The sequence below is a fragment of the Natator depressus genome, chromosome 8 (genome assembly GCF_965152275.1).
Source record: "Natator depressus isolate rNatDep1 chromosome 8, rNatDep2.hap1, whole genome shotgun sequence".
Lineage (NCBI taxonomy): Eukaryota > Metazoa > Chordata > Testudines > Cheloniidae > Natator > Natator depressus.
The window spans coordinates 14356988-14376700 of NC_134241.1; the positions used below are offsets into that span (position 1 = coordinate 14356988).

Below are 19713 nucleotides of genomic sequence, written 5' to 3' on the forward strand. Positions count from 1 at the left end.
GAACAATAATCATATGACTTTAGTAGGAACTCGTGAACTAGAATTGCATTTTATCTCTGACACAAAAAACAATGTCCTGGGCTAGGTTAGGCATCATGTGATAAAAAACCACATTGAATCCACAGGGTTACAGCAGCTTGTGCAGGCAAACCACATTTCAGCTTTACATTTTCCATCAGATGTTGCAAGTTCCCATATGAAGATGTGGTAATAACTAGGCTTACTTCAGGTTATAAGTATATTAAATGCATTTTTGTAAAATGAAAAACTTCTGTGCATTAAATGACTGGCTAAAAAGTGAGCATTTTGCAAAACCTAATCATTTCTCTTCACTAGCACTTGAATATTTTCAGCATAGTAGGTTTTCCCAGAACCACTGATGAGATCTGTCTTGAAATTATAGTTTCCTAATTTAAATACTAGAGGGGAACAGACATTTGATCTTTGCAGTGGAACGCAAAATGAACTAAGGAACCTGTGAAGTAAAAGAGGTCAAATGTTCAAGATCTTTTAGATACCATCTGTCAGCAGCTTACAAGTAGCAAATCATTTGTAAAACGCAGAACACTGACAAATTTTGGAACACGCAATTTTAGAATCCAGCATGTGTTTAAGTGTAACCTGTTGGACTATGAGATCAAGTATCGGTAATGCTCCTCCTCTCTGTAGTTACGGAATTTGAATGTCAATGAAATATTAGATGCTACAAATTGCTAGATGTTATGCAACAAGGGAATAGGCCAACTTGTGTTCCAGTATAATAGTCCAAACATTTTCAAGTCATATTTCCCAAATAAGGCGGTAACTACAGAATTCAATAAGCTGCACAAACAAAAGTTTCAAACCTATTCTCTTTCTTCCCAAATGTACACAGTGCAGCAAATCGAGCCTCTAGATAAAATGCTGCTGGCAAATCTCTGCCATGCACAAAGTTGCCACAAAGGGGAGTGGTGAAAGGGGGTCTTTGCATCCACTGGCCAGAGTTCTTATGCACAAATTGCTGACAGACTCAGCTGCAGGTGGATATGCACTGAACACCCACTGTGAAGCAGCTCTCACCCCAGTGGCCTTGCTTCTGGACTTCTACCATGTACATCTGCAGCAGACTCTTTCCTAAATCATCTTCCCCAACCTGCCCCAGCAATGCCTGGTCCTGCTAAACCCCTTGATGGTTTTACAATGGACTGTCACTGGGTTCATAAACTCTTCATTGTATGGGCAGGGCACAAGCAGCATTTCTGCTTCTTCCACCACGAGTTAAACAGAACAAGATTAAAACGAAAATAAATGAATCTTTAAAGTTATGGGAAGCCAGAATCAATGGGATGAACCCTTTGCAAACACACATGGGTAGGTCAGGGTAAATGAGCGTGGGGGAAGGTTTCCTTCTCCTGCTTGTATAGGTAAGGGACTCTGGTCTCTGAGCTTCTGATCCCCACGTGGATAAAATGCTTAGCCATGCCCCAAAGGAGAATTGCAATAGAAGTGAAGTCTCCATTAATGGAGCTCAGACTGGACTACGCAGAAGAGCTAGCATTTCCAACACCTCAGAGGTAACAGCTGCTGGGAGAGGGAAGCGTAACCAAACTCAGGCTGGCCCTGGAGCAAGCTGCATCCTGACTGACTAGAGAGGCCTGAAATAAAACAGGGAGAAAGTCTGTGAAAGAAAACAGGGAGAAGGCTCTGGAAGGCTGTAGGACTCCAAAAGTCAGACCCTCAGCAACTGTGGGAAGGACGAGTTTCCTGAGGCAGGTGATGAAAGCACCAAAAACGGAGAGTAGGGTAGAAAAATTCCATTTGAAGGGAACCTAAGGGTATTGGACCAAAGCCAAGCAGTGTCATGGGTTGGGTCTGCATAAGAAAGAGAGAACATTCATCATGTGTTTTAGTCTTTTGTCTGGCATAGAAGGTGCTCAGATTTCACTGCCATGGGGACAATGTAAGAACCCAACTGTCCAAACAGAACACTAAGCTGCCATCACCTGAGAACGATCCATGCAATATCCAGGCTTACTCGAATCCTCGGAAACAAAGGGACAATCACGCTGATGAAAAATTAATCTAGAGAAATTAACTCCTGCAGTTTATGATTGTTTATCGACATCAGCCTGAATTGTAACTGCTGCTATAAAAATATTAGTGCATCCACCCTAGAGTATTAGATTGTGGCACATTTTTTCAACTGCCAGGTGTTTTTTAAGGTGAATCTAGCACTCCTGAAAGATGTCAGCTTTGTTCTCAGTGTTGTCTAGCTCCTGCAAGTATTCACAGGACAAGCAGGAGCAGTGACTTGGGAAAAACATCCCTCTGCCGGCCCCTCCGTATGCCTCCAGTTCTGATGGAAGGGAATACTGAGGGCTGAGAGGGTAGGATTCAGTCTCCGCACTGCAGAGATGCCAACTGTAACAGTAGTCTCTTGCTTCCCAAAAACTTGTCCACGAGGAAACAGTTTGAGACCATCGTCTCAATTTCACGGGTCACCTCCAGGCAAACGGCTCAATATTCTGTTACTAATCCCCTGAGCAATTTAGTGCCCAACACGTACCCTTTGCTTAAGCATAATCAAATGTGTGGGTAATCCTGGCTTGTTTGAAATTATGTGCCATTTTTATGCCTTTTAACCAGTGTGGCAGTTGGAGTCAAAGATTCCAAATGAGGAGGTCACGGACTGCACTAGCATTGGGTTAAGTGTCACTGCACCAGAAACAGTGGCCTCTATGCAGCATGGTGAAAATGAAACTCAGCAGCTCCCCAAACCCTCTTGCTCTTCCCAGCCCTGTGAGTAACTCTGTGACACATAATGCAACCCCATGCAGTATCTTTGGGGACCACTGAATTTAAATTTATGAATGGTTTAGGTATGAATGTGTTCTGCTCTATGAGGGAGGGTTACCACAGCTCCTCCAGGAACTAAAAACAATGGTGGGCTGATTAAGGCACATCACTGAAACTGTAAACAACCCCAGAGAGGTTCCACCCCTGGGGTAGTTTGCATATATTTGTTCCAACTGGGTTTCCCAGAGACCATTCGTCTCTGGGAGGGCATTCGTCTACCAGGACCCCATATCATTGATGGGCGGTTTCTGGTACATTAGGAAGCGTGTAGGAACCTTTATTGTTTTTATAGGTTTCTTCTGTAATGCTTTTACCCTAAGAATAAATGTATGCTGCTTAGAAAGAACTGTGTGATGATGAGTAACTCCTGGCAATACACTGGTTATAGCTCTCGGAAGGAAAGCAAAGCACAGGCACTGGCCTTTAGGTGGACTAGCTGGCTGGGAATATCACAGTATATGGCACCAGTCAGAAGAGAGCAGCTTGGATCCCTACCCAGAAACGAGGGATGGCTGGAAGTCTGGTACCTGACTGGGCATTCCTGGAGCAGACCACAGAGTGTGTGTTGGGGGAGCGGGGGGCGGACACAGGTGTCGTTACCCTGAAACCGTGACAAACTCCATTGTCCTCCATCATCCAAACTCCTAATGCTAGTGTCACTTTAGACTCTCGTTTACTCCTTCCCAAGTCCAATCCAGCTGTCGTCACATCTTGTTCCTTTGCAGCATCTCTAAGCTCCACCCTTTCCTCTCCAACACAACTGCCCAACTCCTTGGTTCCCTTTTGCCTTATCTACTGCAACCACCTTTTCTCAGCCTCTGCTTTCATTCCTTCTTCTCCTGTTCCCTCTATTATCATTCTTTAACCTTCTTCACGCCACATCTCCTTGCAGATTTCCCCTTATGCTTAGAAAATTCTACCACTTCTCATGTACCAGTCAGCAACCATTTTCAGTCAAATCCCTTTTTGACAATGCCCTTCACCCACTAATCTTTGAGCCATAAACCACTAAAGGACAACACAAAGCAAAACGTAGCTAACAAGACAATGGCAAAAACAAAAACACACGCACTCTGTTCTCTTGGGAAAGCATTGATAAAGGATTCCCTTCCTAGCGTTTACTTTGACCTCCTCCCTCACCTCCATTTTGTGGCATCATTTCTGTTGTGTCCTTGTCAAATTTGACCGTAAACTCCTTGGGGCAGGCACCTTGCATTGCTGGTTGTTTTTACATACCATACACATTCATGATGCTATATAATTAATGAACAATAACAGTTGAGTACAGAACTGTGTGCTCCCTGCAAATGGCCATTGTAAATGTGGTGTCAAGGTTGGGAAGTCAAGCACTCAGCTCAAACATCAGAAAATGCAGAGTGAAGGCTGAGAGCTCAGCACTGGCTCTGCCCTCTGGGGCTTAATACCTTAAAATAGGGGTGAAAATCTGTCTTTTGATTGCATATTTGCATCCAAATTCAAACCAGGTCGGATATTAATTTTTCAAGGATTTCTAAGGAACATTCTTCCTGCTCGTGCGCAAATGAATTTCCATTGGGACCCGGCGAGGAAGCACATTTCTAACTAATCTCTGGGTCTGGGTTTTGCAGACAGAAGGAAACAGCAATAAGGGAAAAGATGCTGGGGGAGAAGGAGCAAGTTCAGATGTGAGGCTACCAGGAGGCATTAAAGTGATAGACAGACATTATCACCTAAAAATAAATTAATAAGGTGCCATTATGAACAAGCCTCATAGTTGTATGAGGTGAGAACACTGAAATCTCTATGAAGGCAAGTAGATCAGACTTACAAAGCTGCCAGGGAGGAGTATTGTGACTGTTTCCAACACCTGACTGACTAATAACTAGGGCCCTACAAAATTCACGGTCCACTTGGGTCAATTTCACGGTCATAGGATTTTAAAAATTGTAAATTCATGATTTCAGCTATTTAAATGTGAAATTTCATGGTGTTGTAACTATAGGGATCCTGACCCAAAAAGGAGTTGTGGGGAGAGGGTCACAAGGTTATCACAGGGGGAGCTGCGGTACTACTGCCCTTCCTTCTGCGCTGCTTCTGGCGGCGGTGCTGCCTTCAGAGCTGGGCAGCTGGAGAGCGGCGGCTGCTGGCCGAGAACCCAGCCCTGAAGGCAGAGTCACCGCCAGCAGCAGCGCAGAAGTAAGGATGGCACGGTATGGTATGGCCACCCTCACTTACGGGCTGGTGCCTGCAGAGCTGGGCCCTCAGTCGGCAGCTGCCACTCTCCGGCCACCCAGCTCTGAAGGCAGCAGCAGAGAAGTAAAGGTGGCATGGTATGGTATTACCACCCTTACTTCTGCCCTGCTGCTCTCAGGGTGCTGCCTTCAGAGCTGGGAGGCCGGCCAACAGCCACCGCTCTCTGGCCATCCCGCTCTGAAGGCAGCGCAGAAGTAGGGGTCACGGTATTGCCACCCTCTTAAAATAACCTTGTGACCCCCCTGCAACTTCCTTTTGGGTCATGGCCCCCAATTTGAGAAATGCTGGTCTCCTCCGTGAAAGCTGTTATCTGTATGGTATAGGGTAAAAGCACACAAGATCAGATTTCACGGGGGAAGTCCAGATTTTATGGTCTGTGACGCGTTTTTCATGGCCGTGAATTTGGTAGGGCCCTACTGATAACATCTGAAAAATGTAGGTGTTGTGTAGGGCTATTTGGTTAAGGCATTGGTAACGTCTGCTCTTTTCATCACACTCTGCCCTCATGCACTCCATATGCAAATGATTCCTGTTCTGATACATCGTCTCATGCTCAGATGTCACAATGCTGAAAAGTGCGGCCTCTTTCTCCTGAGATACTGGCAAAACCGAAGTGGAAGAAGCTTGTTCTAACTTTCTGCTGCTCATGGGGAAAGAGAATAGTCACCAATTAATTCCAGCACAGTGTCGAAGAATTGTGTAAGGCCCCTGGATACAGAAGGCTGACTAATCAGTAGGGACATAAAGTTGGAAAAGAACCTCTTGTGCCTCGTCCCAAAAAAGGCACAGGATACACAAAAGGAAGTCACTTTGCCCTGTCCTACACGCCAAGTGCCCGGGCATCACAGCTGTCTAACGTGGATCTCACATTTAAGTGACAATGCCTGGCACGCTGCTCGGCCAACATTCTCAGTTCCTGCAGCCTGCAGTCCTTCTTGCCATGCGGCCCCTTCTCAGCCTTACCACAGAAGTTTAACCCTCTAGGGGTATGTCTACACAGCAAAAAAAACAAAACAAAAACAAAAACAAAAAAACCTGCAGCAACAAGTCTCAGAGCCCGGATCAACAGACTCGGGTTTGTGCTGCAGGAATAAAAATGGCAGCATAGACATTGGGCCTTGGGCTGGAGCCCAGGCTCCGAGACTCTCCTCCTTTGCCAAGTTTCGGAGCCCAGGCTCCAGCCAGAGCCTGGGTGTCTGCACAGCTATTTTTAGCCCTGCAGCGTGAGCCCCGCAAATTCTAGTCAGTTGATCTGGGTGCTGAGACCCCTGGCCATGGGTCTTTTTTATTGGTGTGTAGATGTACCCAATAAGACCCAGGGAAAGTAAACTGAACGACAGGCAGTTTTCACCATGGCCATCAACCGTACTATGACCCCAAAGTAATAAAACACACAGAGTCACTCACTCGGGAGAGTGTCTATTTGTCCCTTTCTTTGTATTTCCATTTGTTTCTTTCAACAGTCTTAATTTTCTCAATCCTCTAAAGCCAAAGAAGAACGATGGATTTTTGCATTGTGCGGTGATAGCAGACTGTTATGCAGACACCTCAGATTGCAAAATCATAATGTCTGCAATTAGTTAATTCCTCATTCAAGTACAAATTTTAACGTACAACGTTTATATATTTCCTCCCCTCAAGTCATCTAGCATAGCAGAAATCATCTGGCACCTCAGATGATTAACCCATTAACCGTCACTGTAATTCTGTTGTGAGCATTCCAAAATCTCATTTATTTGGCTTTTTGGATTATCAGAGGGCAAAGAGGCAAAAGAGAATTATTTAAGGATTTCATGATTTCGTCAGACATTCTTTCTGATATATAAACATTTCCCACACACAAAAAATGTTATTAGGATGTCCAGTAATGTTAGATTAGACCCCGCTAATATTAGATACTGCTGGTTTGCTGGACAATTTAAGAACATCTGGGTCAGCTTTTAGATTCTTCATCTATTCAAAATTTAAAGCCAAGCATCCATCCAACCGACTGATTTAATCCAAATTCTCCTGCATGGAATACGTGGCTCCCTGGAAAAGAAGCCAAGGTGTGCTTTAAATGTCATAACCATATCATCCCTTTACAGGGCTTAAGCTGAGAGCTACATTCACCCTTGGTTCATCAGATGCAATTCTGATATATGCAGGGGATTATGCATAGACAAAAGACAGCTGCATATATCTTGAATTGCTGCAAGAAACCACTACTACTAAATCATCATTGTGTTTAGTTGCATTGCACTTTTCACACACAGCAGAAAATCAGGGATATAAAAAGGGGCATTCTATGATAACATGCTGCTTTAAGGTTGGATTTTCAAAAATCACTCATCAATAGCTTAACTCAGCTGACTTGAATAGGAGCAGTTGGGCCAGTGCGGAGTGCTTTTGCAAAGTTCCCCCTTAGTGTATTTGCAAATGCACAGATGTATCAATCACATTAGGAAATTCAGGAAAAAAAAGCAGAGGACATTGCCTTTGGAGAGGCAGTTAACAGATACTCTTTCACAGTGGAGAGAGCCCATCCCACACAAACGTCTTACTGCAAAAGGGCAAGAGTGCCTTGGAATGTGCTTAGAGCCAAGATCTAACTTGCAGAGAGTGTCCTTGTTAAAATCATAATAAATGGGGGGAGAAAAATAAAATCAACACAATTCCTTGAAAATTTCCAATATGTACACCTCTACCCCGATATAATGCAACCCTATATAACACAAATTCGGATATAAAGCGGAAAAGCAGCGCTCTGGGGGGCGGGGCTGCGCGTTCCGGCAGATCAGCGCGTCCGGCTCAGACACGCTGCTCTGAGCGGCATGTTAAGGGTGCTGCGCTGGGGCCAAGGGGTTGGATAAGGGGCAGAGGGTCTCGGGGGGGCAGTCAGGGGACAGGGAGCGGGTGGGGGTGGATGGTTTGGAGATTCTGGGGGTGGGGCGGTCAGGGGACGGGGATTGTGGGCGTTGGATAGGGCACGGGAGTCCCAGGGGGCCTGTCAGGGGGCGGGGGTGTGGACAGGAGTCGGGGCAGTCAGGGCACAGGGAGCAGGGGGGTTGGGTAGGGGAAGGGGGAATCCTCTGGAGGGGGCGGTCAGGGAACAAGGAGCCGGGGGGGCTTAGATAGGGGGTGGGGTCTTGGGAGGAGTGGTTAGGGGCGGAGGGGTCTCTGGAGGGGTTAGTCAGGGGACAAGGAATGGGGGGATTGAATGGGTCAGGGGCTCTGAGGGGTCAGTCGGGGGCCGGAAGTGACTACTAATAACGGAAATGCTCGAGGCCAAAGCAAATTCGATATAACGCGGTTTCACCTATAACACATTAAGATTTTTTGGTTCCCGAGGACCGCGTTATATCGGGGTAGAGATGTACTAGTAACTGTACAAGTCTGTACTGAACTAGCAACAAGCTGAGTTAAGGATTGTTGTGCACATTTTTACCTGATAACTCTTGCAAAGGTTTGCTGAAAGAAGGAAGATTGCATGAGATGACAGTATCGGAATCATTTCGTTAAAGTGAGAATGAAAGTTGGGGAACGTGGCAAGAAATGTATCATCATAAATTCCCTTTCAAATACCAAGAATGTGACTGACAATCAAATAAATGAAGTCACTAGTTGCTAGCACTGGGCATTCCAGATTTGCAGCCTGGGAACATCCTTACCTCCTATTTCTTCCCCGTTAAGAAATGGCATAAAAAGAAGAGATTGTGGTCATGTGATTTCAGATGCTTGTCACCCTAGTGAAACAGGTCTATTTTTAATGGAACTCTGTAGCTAGCAACCTGTCATGCTGAACTATGTATCAGTAATAAAGCCAATAATGATGGAAAATTGGCTGTGTAAGTATAGACACTTTGTAGATCTGCTTCGAGGACTCCAGTAAAACAACAAGAATAGGACAAGGGGGTCCCTCTTACAGACTGCCAAAAAGCTTTGCTTAATTAGCACAGCAATAGCTCAGGCAGATCCAATATATTTTTGTTGATTATGTACTTTTGGACATTTAAATTGGTCTGTTTCGCAGTGGCACTTGCTACTGATACTGCAATTAAGCTTGTGTTAAGCATGGAACATCTAAATTCCCAGGAAGAACAAGGAAATCCAGGTCTTGAACTGTGGATAGAACATTGATACATTCAGCTATGAAAGTCATGGAAGTTCATGCCCGAAGCCACACAAATTACTTCCCAGAGTTAGAGTGAGGTATCTGGAGGAAGCAGGCAACCAGAACTGGGATGAGAAGCAGGAGGGTTTCAATAGGCGGGACCATCTTCAAACTTGAAGTGAAGACGGGGGCAATGTACTGTACTGCCCCACTTACAGAACTTAACTGTATGTGAATCCTAATGCAAAACTAACCATGACCACCCATTTGCACTCAGATAATGACTTCTATTTGAAGATCTTAATGGCTTTGCAGGCATTTTACAAATGGAGAAAATGAGATTCAGAGAGAATTCACACAGATAGTCTATGGCAATGCTGGCCCTGAACTCAGCTATCCTGTGCCTACCCCCAAGAACACCCTCCTTCATCCTGCTATAGCAATTACACTGCAAATTCACAGATCAATAAACAGCAGTGCATTCCGCTGATGAAAGGAAAAACCAAAAAAGAAAGTTTTCAAGTGACTTTCCAGCAAAGAGCTGGTACAATAGTTAGAAGAAGAATTTTTCTACTGCCTCTCCGTCACCATACATGGCATTGCTCAGGCCAAAGAAAGCAAGACATCTCTGAAAGAAAAAGGTTAAAAAGTCAAGGAATAAAAAGATCACTGTTGGAGGGAATCACTGAACTCAAATACTTCGCAACACAATATTTATTTAAAAATAGCATAACTTGAATCTTTATGTTTGAAATGTGAACACATATACAAGCATTTTATGTATAAATCTTGTGCTACTTTTAAAAGATATACAATATACTGTAATCAAGTTTCAGTTAAATGATTAGCAATGCTCACCGACACGGATACTTCCTCGGTTTTTCTTTTAGAGCTGGAGTCAAATAAGACATTTCGCCCTCTTCTTTCACAGTCTTGATACACAATCAGTCGGATCTGACTTGGGTCAAACTCCGGCAAAGGCCAGCTTGAATGGAAAACAAAAGGACAGAAGTGTCTATTACCACAATGAGTTATTACCTCATTCCTTTTACAATTTTTGTAGGCCTGACTTTATTAAAAAATAAAATCCCACACATGCAACGGCGATTTATTAAAAACACTTTGAACCTATGGCAAGCATCATGCCTATGTAGATAGAGGGCCAAATCGCACACTGGTGTAAACTGGTTTAATTCAGCTAACAATATTCATCATAGTAGGGTTTCCCAATTCTCTCGGTTTTATTGTGAGTCTGGTGATTTTTAGGGTATTTTTCTTAAAGCCCCAGCTGCGGGAATCAGAGATTGCAAGGGAATCTTCCCTTTCATTTAAAAAAAAAACAAAACAAAACACACACACACAAACAAACCAAAACCCAGCAGTAGTATTTTTTTAATCCCTCATAGTTGCAGAGAAAAACTTGAAACCGTGAAGTGAGAGCCCTCGAAAGCTTCAGGAATCCAAAGGCAAATAAAGAGAGCCCAACATTTCCCCCCAGTCTCGTGATTTTTAAGCCGAACCTCAGGATTTTTAATGCTTGGGGTTGGCAAAGCTGAATAACCATCAGCATTTACCTACACAACTGAAAAGAAATACACAGAGAAATCACCCACCCTCCCCTTTTATAAGGGCCCAAAATACTGTGAAATGACACTTACAATATTGGTGTTAAAACACACGTCGTGCTTAGGCTGGTGGTGTTATTATAGATGGGTCCACACCAAAACCCTTAGATTAGAATCACCCCAAACACTAGACAGTCTACAGCTGGATGTGGCTTGGGCCTTTCTCCAATTATTAGAATTGCTGCATTCCGACACAGAGAGAAAGAGTTTGGGCCACCATCACAGGCATTATAAGATCTTGTGTTACTAGACTGGGCCTTTATTGAGATTGTGCTTTCTGGTCCCCTGAAGACACAGTTATCCCCAGCAACTCCTCCTGTAGCCTGGTGACCCCCTGCAAGCCTTCTGCATTCAGGACATCCAGTGACTTATATTAATGGGAGCTGTGCAAATTGATAGCTTGCAGGGGGTCAGGTCCACAGGGTACTTTTTACCTTCCTACAGATGGTATTGCTTTTATGGCTACATCATAAAACTTATGTTATTTATATTTTTAGCATGTAAAGTAAAGTTTCCTTTGCAGCCTAAAGAGAGTGAGAGGCCATGCATTGTGACTCCACAATCCAAATAAAAAAAGAAATTACGATGGTAGGGTTGCCACCTTTCTGATGCCTTGTAACTGGACCCCTATGGTCCCATCCCTGCTCCACCTCTCCCCCTAAGCTCCCACCCCCTTCTCTGCCTCTCCCCCCAGGTCCCAACCCTGCTCCGCCTCTTCCCTCGAAAGCCCCGCCTCTTCCCCCCAGATTAAAAACAACAAACAAACAAACAAAACAACAACACCGGATACAAATGGCACCCAAGAGACACAGGCCAAAATCCAGACTGTCCAGGTGAAAACTGGACGGGTGGCAACCCTATATTATGGAGTAACTAAAAATATTAGGAATCTGTAAAAGAAATTCGTAAGTGTTACTGGTAGATTAGTCTCAGCCTGGGGGGAATTTACACAGCAGCAATAAATACAGTTCTCTGGGTCTCTTGGGAGAGGAAGTCCATTTCCTAACAGCTTAGCCCCACAATTTAGCAACAGAGGAGAAAAAGAGAAGCTGCAGACAGGATACTATGCAACAAACAGTAAGAGGGGGAAAAAATACAAGCAAAAACTTGAGCAATTTACAACTGAAATAAGTTGATGTCCAGAGGTTTCTTTGGGGAGGAGAGTGAGAGGAAAGATTCATGGAAAAATACATTCCTTTATCTACCCATATAGCTCTAGCTATATATTCTTTCATAAATGGTACCTTACTATGAAGTGTAATTGCTATTTGGTTGAGATTTTCACAGCACTAGGGGATTCAGACTCACATGTACTACTCATGTTAAGAGCCTGGTCTTGTCTTGGTGTACACACACATCAAGCTAGTTACCCTCAATGAAATGTAGGAGAAGGGCAAAAGACCAGCATTGCTTGCAAGCGCTGTACCCCCAATGAAAGCTGCATACCTCAAAAGCAGACCAGACTGCTAAATAACTGAATTCTACCCCAAAAAAGTACTACGCTTTGCTAGGACAGCTATTAAAATGGCACAACAGAGTCAGAGTACAGCGCTTGCAAGCAATGCTGGTCCTCTGCCCTTCTCCTACATCTCCTACCAGCAGGCCCAATCCTGCAGCCCACTGAAATCAATAGGAGTTTTGCCATGACTTCAGTAGCAGCAGATTCTGGTCCATTAACACTGCAGACTCTGCAGCACTGAACAAGTTCTGACTGATAGCTGGCATGAGAATCCATTCAAGATCTGGTGATGCTCTACTTCATGTGTCACTTACTGTGAAACACAAACACACAACTATTGGTTGGGACTGCACCAGAAGAGGGTTATTTAACTGAGATAGACACCAAACCACTACATTTGGGGATGTTTGGCCCCAACCCAACCCCCTACACTCAATCTCTAGCTACTGAGGCGGGGCCAGTAGGTAATCTCACGCTCACAGCCCCAGTAGGAACATATGGCTGGGGCATCTCCTGCCCCTAGGTAAAGTGGGTGGAAAGTTTAGAAACCATTCTCATGAACTATGCCATTGACACTATTATAAACAGGTAATAATAATAAATAATAATAATAATCCATTGCTTGCAAAAAACATTATTTTCACTTGCCCCACTCCTTCAATGCATTTGAATTTGCTTTTCTATTAAATAAGAGCAGGACTTCTATTAGTCAGTACTTCCGACATTCAACTTTGAAATCGCTTCACTATCCTGGCAAAGAAGGGCAGGAACCATTCCAGATATTCAGGAAAGTCTGCTTATAACAAGCTCCAAGAGCAGATTACACACTAAGAGGAAAGTAAGCTAAATATAAAACCCTTGCTGCATTCTGCATCATATCTGAGCAAGATAACAAGAGCCTATTTGCTTCTCCGTTTCTGCACAAGTCATTTTAACTTTCTTGATACAAGTATTCAACGTGTGCTGTAAATCATATTCGTGATAGTCCCAGTTTAGTGTTATCTGTGTTACATAATATAGCTCTAACACACAGCTTTAGCCTTGCAAAATATTCTCTGGCAGTACGAGAGAGTGTTCCCTGAATCGGAAGAAACTAAAGAGTACGGTTCAATAGGGACAGGCAGTAAATAGAGGCAGGCTGGCCCCTCAAACTCACACCTGTCCATTCAGCAGTTAGGGTATGTCTATACAGCAATTAGACACCCATGGCTGACCTGTGCCAGCTCACTCGGGCTCACGGGGCTGTTTAATTGCAGTGTGGACGTCTGGGCACAGATGGAGCCTGGGCTCTAAGACCCTGTGAGGTGGGAGGATATCAGAGCCTGAACCCTGCAAACCTGAAGCAGCTGGTACGAATCTACAGGTGGGTGCCTAATAGCACTGTAGACATATGCTTAGACACATAGTTTAGCAAGAAACAGGATACACAGAGTAGTTTTGCTCTCCTGTTTAGCAGATGTAAAGTATTGTAAGGCTGACATCTAAAAAGAGCATCTGGAGAAAATATACAAACTACTGTCGGCGATATGGAGTGCGCGCTCCCAAAACAAATACTGCAGAGCAATACTCTGGGACAGATAGTCGCTGTTGTAAAAGAAATACTTACATAGCTAAGGATCTGCCCATCTGTATTCCCAAAGTGTGGGGGACTGTCTTCACTGCAGAGGAAGATGACCGTCCAGTGGTTACAGCACTAGTCTGAGACTTGGGGTTCAAGTCTCTGCAGTGCCACAGACCTGTGTAACCTTGGGCAAGTCACTTAGTTGCTCTGTGCCTCCATTCCCCATCTGTAAAACGGGTATAATGGTACTTCTCTATCTCATAGGGGTGTTGAAAGGATCAATATATCAAAGACGGTGAGGCAGGCTGATACTACCATAATGGGGCTACCTATGATAGAGGGCCCAAACAAGGCTGTCAAAACCATTTAGCTCTTAACCCGAGACTCAAAGGATGCAAAAGGACTGCCTTGTATAATGCCCCTCTATTGCTGGCAATTTCACGTGTGTGGGATAACAACCTTTGGGGAAATTATGGTAAGACGCAGAGAAAACTTTTTCTTTGGGGAGGAGAGTGAGAGGAAAGATTCATGGATATACCCATATAGCTATATATTCTTTTCATAAATGGTACCTTACTATGAAGTGTAATTGCTATTTGGTTGAGGTTTTCACAGCACTCTAGGGGATTTAGACTCATGTGTAGTACTCATGTTAATGAAAGCCGTGTCTAAACCTCCCAACACTGCTGTGAAAATCTTGACCGGTTTTGTTAATGAGAAGTTTCTCCTGCATAAGCCAGCTGCTGCTACTTGATCTTCCTGTGGAGCTGATTTTAAGAAATCTCAGTCGGTTGTCATGATAGAGGATTGTGATGTCACAAATTTCATATTCTGAAGGACTAACAGAGGAAGATGGGGTGGACCATTTCATTTAGCACCACAGATCTCCTGTCCTGATCGTATTATTGTAGTTCCCATAGGCCTCAAATAAATACTAATAATTTGTATAGGGTGAGATTTTCACATGCACCTAAATAATTTAGGAGCTTTTGAAAATCCCATCCATAATTAGCAAATCATGTAAAGAATACGGCTGTTCAAAGATGGGAAATATGAGAAAAATAGCCTCTTTAAAGCTTATATAAGCAAACAAATTATTTAAAACGCAACTCAAAAATGTAAGTCATTTTCTTTAGATCTTAGCAATGAAGTGCTGGAACCTGGCCCCTAAATGGTGAAGAATGACTTGGTTCTACAGGTACACTTCCAGATATCACATAGTATGTTGGTCGAATCTGCTGCAATTAGATCGTAAAGATGGACTTCTCTCCAAAGGGTAATACTACACAACACAACCAAGGGGGTGCATCATTTTTAACTTTATCACCTTAAATGTCCTTGTCATTTCTGCTCCTGCACTGAATGGGGAAGAAGTGGGGGCATAAGCAATTCTCAGAATACTACCTGGCTGAATCACCAAACTAACAAAGTAATTTTCAAAAAGTCACAAATGTTTGCAAATCTTGTTAGAAGTAATATTGCTAAAACATCCACTCCTGGAAATTCAATGGTCAGACATCTCTTTGCTCTTCCTTTCCCCTCTTTGAATCCCATTGAATGTAATTTGTTTGCAAAACCATTTAAAACACCACTGCTGAGATTTGTTCAGTAGTATACAAGTCACCGTTCTGAATTCCCTCTCATAAAAGGATTTTCTCACACATCTCTAACACACAGCATTTGTTGTTACCACAAATATTTCTCTTGAGGGGGTTAGGGTGATCTTAAGATGATGTTACACTCCATCCCTATGGATTTAATAAATGAGACAACACACACAAATCCTCCCTCAGTCCATTAAAAGTTCAATTTTTTTATCTGTAACTAGAAACACACAACCCCCCCTTGTTCTTCTTTAGAATATCAACAGAACCTTTTTCACCACAGTAAGAAATTACCTTAATGATGTTTTTTCTCTTGGCAAAGATTTTACCTCAAATAAGATTTCATGTCTAAATGACTTGGGGCAGTACCAGGTTACTTTTTAATAACTAACACAACTTTTTTGGAAGTACAAATGAAATCAGAGCAAACTAATCAAGACACCAAATAAATAGAAACCTGTAACTTAAATTACCAAAAAGCAAAACCTCTTTAAATAAAGATATGGCCAGGTCTCCAAACAGCAAGCTAAAACTATCAGTCAAATTACTGTTCTCAACATCATGTTACCCATAGGTATGAAAACTGCCCAGTGATGAATCACTTCAAACTATTTTTAAAAGCATCTACGCAAATGATATTTATAGTTTACAGCAGCTTATCTGTTCTGCATGTTTTTCATGTTAGCACCTTTTTAGAACGTTGATAGGAACAGCCACACTGGAACAGAACTCGGGTCCATCTTGACTGGTGCCCTCGCTCTGATGATGACCAATGCCGGATGCTTCATAACACAGCTAGCAGGACAATGCTATGTGGGGGAGTGGGAGGGGGATATTTTTTCCTGGCCCAGCTGGTGATCAGTTACACTCCGAAGCATGGGGATTCACAGCCCTTGTGGTTTTAACTAATCTACCTGCAGATGCTATTCTTAGAGGATTATTATGTGTATGGCAGTTGTGATTAGAGTCCCCAGTCCAGGATTGGGACCCCATTATGTTAAGTCTTGAACAAACATATAACAAAAAGTTTGTCCCTGTCCTGAAGAGCTTAGATTCTAAGTCTAAAGGTGTAATCCATTTCTGAAATCTTTCTTAGCTGTATGCATTTAAAATATCCTGCAGCAGAGAGTTACACAGTTTAGCTACAAGTTGCATAAAATATATATTCTTCTATTAGGTGTACGTGTGCTGCCTATTGATTTTGAGAGCCCTTCAGTTATTTTATTATGGGGAAAAGTAAACAGGAGCACCATATTGGCCTTCTATGTACCATTCATTACATTATCGCTATTACCGCTGATCTGGTTCCATCCCCTGTCACCTTAAGGATTTCCTTCTCTTTACCACTCCCCCAATCCTCCAGACATTTTTGCTGTGTGCTCCTGGATCTTTTCCATGCCTATGCCTTTGAGACGATGTGACCAAAAAAAAAAAAAAAAAAAAAATGGAATGCAGGACTTGGAGTGAGGACATTCTCGAACATTTTCTCACCACAAGTGAGAAACTCACTCACTGTTTTGACTGCTACTGTACTTATACAGACGTATGTTGAACTATCCAGGACACATAGATCTTCTTCCTGAAAGAGTACAACTAATTTGGAACCCATCAGGTATATAATGGGTGGTGTGTTGACAGTATTTCCAGTTTTAATGTAGCCATTTTTGCAAGAGACACCAGAAATGCAAATGAAAGGAATTATCCAAGAATAGGGAATCCAGTTCATACCACTGCTTTGCATTCATGGTGTTTTAAGCAAGGAGTTCTACTTAAATTTCTGAGACGTAATATGGCCTTATGGTTGCAGATGGGGGAAGGAGATAAGGAGATTCCATTGCTAGTGCAATTACAGGACCAACACTTAGAAAAGCTTTGCAAGGTACAGTTGTCCTTAAAAGGTCTCAGGCTGCTGCAGGGTTGTGTGTTCATTTTGGTGAATTTTAGGATGTACGGCCCAATCCTGCAGAGAAAATTCTGACCTATGTGATTTGACAAAGGCCACAGTCAGGGTCAGCTGATTGGGAGGCAGCTTACCCTACTGCCCTCCTCGACACTGCTTCCTACAGCTGTGAACTTAGTCTGGGATCTTCCAACAATCAAGGGTCTGTGGCTATGGATGGCTGTCAGGGAATAAGCTATGATCTCTAAAGCAGGATCACTGACAAGCTTTTATCCCTAGCCATTGGTTTGAAGAGGTTACGTTTTCAAGGCTTGCCACGAGGAAGAGGGCTAGAAGCTGACTTTTCTTGTAAATGAAAGCTGAGTCTGCTCTTTTACATTTCTTGGTGCTCCACCCTGGAAGGAGGAAGGGCACAGCTGCAGGCTGCAAATGCCAGCTTTGTGTCACATCTATAAATCTGTCTCATTGATCTACCAGTTTAGCAATCCTCACTTTGAGTAACTGTAATACCCAGTCCCTGGGATCCTTGTGTTGCTTGCACTGTGCACATACTGTACCATTGGTCACACAGAAAACGGTCAGACATTCTGTACTCTGTACAGTATATCGGGACCTAAACTTCAGCTGGTTTCCACCTTTACTGGCTCCTAAATTCTAACTTGCTGTCTGAGTCCCTAGCTGCAAACTACACTAACTTCGTTTGTTTTCATTTTTAACTCCCACCTGTTAGTCACTTGCCTCTGTTTATCCGTTCAGCTCTCACTTGGATGCCTAATTCACACTTTAAACTCCAATACACTCTAAATGCCCTTTTAAATATGGACTTAGTTCTTCTTTGCTGGCCCCCGAGAAAAAGTACTCAGAATATAAAGACACAGTATAGACTGGTTAACCATATTATAATTAACACGTTAACCTGAAATCATCTTGAGACTGTGAAAATAAATACCCCAGAAGGTTTGTGAAAAGGATTAAATATGTTGACCATCTTTACAACTTGACTTCCAGCAATCAAGAATTTAAAGTCAACACTAGCAATTCCTCAACATAGATTTTTGGGCATATTAAATGCATGCCATTCCAGAAAACACCTGGTTAGTTTCAAGAGGATTTACAAACACACACACACACACACACACACACTTTCCCTAATTTGTTCTTTTGGAAAACCACTCTGTAATATATAAAAACACACAAAAAGCAAGATTAGTCCCTTCAGATTAAATTCATTAGCCCTGAACACAACACTTCACATTATTTTAGCACATCAGCATTAGCCTTTCCAAAATTATAGCAAATGACATTAATTTAAGGTATTTTTAAAATGCAGAATAGTGCTACTCTATATACAGCTATAGGCATTATCAACTATATCTATTTTAGAAAGCATGACATTTCTATAAAAAAAGTGTTATGGCATCAGATCTATTGTTAAGATATTTAGTAACCAAATTGTTAAAATAATTTCAATAACGTGAGTATTTATCATACCTGGGAAGCATCTTTGTCCCCCAAGCAGTTCCACTTTTCAAAATCCCTATAAACTCCTGTTATGCCCAGCTGCCAACCCAGGTTAATAATAGCAATGAGCCATATTCATCCAAAACCACAAGACTGTCAGGTGACATATTGAGAGGTCTGAATTTAACTCAAACAAAAGACTCTCCATGCGGCAATGCAAAAAGCTTAATCCTGGCAACCGGATCATAAAACCAGCCTTAAAGAAAGCAGATCCCTGAAGCAAAATATGGACTTTTCCACAAGGATCCATCTACACTGTCCTATAGTTTCATAACCAATATCCTGTCCTTCCATTCCGCTGCCCAGTCCAGGATCTTTACTAAAGTAAACATTGTCTGTTTTTCCAGTTCCTTTGTCTCCTCAAGTGTATTACTGCGGAGGAGAGAAGATCAGTCTAATTCATTTGATAGCTAAGTGCTGCTTTGGCAGTCAATGTAGGCTGTACATGCCAGTTTAAATCTATCCTTCTTCTTTAGTGAATCCAATATGGGTTGAGCCTCATGACCAGAATTCCCTGGCAATTGTGGCTGCAGTTCTAAACCCCCAGGATCCACATTTGTCAGGAATTCAGACTGATCGAAGAAGAGGGGAGAAAAACAAAGCAGCTTGCTCTCAGACACCTCCCCCTTGACATTCTTGGAAGCTGCAGGATGCTCCAGTCCAACCCAGGCTGACAGGCTGAGCCAGGCGAGTGGAAAAGCAAGCACTAATAGCCATCATGTGACCCAGAGCTGTCAGTGTATGCCACCTGGATCTGCAATGAGCCTGCCAGCCAATCCCAGCTCTGCTATGATTCATGCACACAGATTTCACCATTAAAATAAGGCCTTTAAAGGTTTAACAGGATAGGGTGCCTGCTTTATACTGGAAATCCAAAAATGAT

At 43.0% G+C, this 19713-nt stretch overlaps 1 protein-coding gene across 1 annotated transcript in view; it reads right to left on the minus strand.

Moving 5' to 3' along the window:
• Positions 1-19713, minus strand: part of FNIP1 (folliculin interacting protein 1) — a 99372-nt gene that overhangs the window by 43985 nt on the left and 35674 nt on the right. The window contains 1 exon segment of the mRNA XM_074960469.1: positions 10019-10145. Within this exon segment, the coding sequence (XP_074816570.1) occupies positions 10019-10145 (127 nt within the window).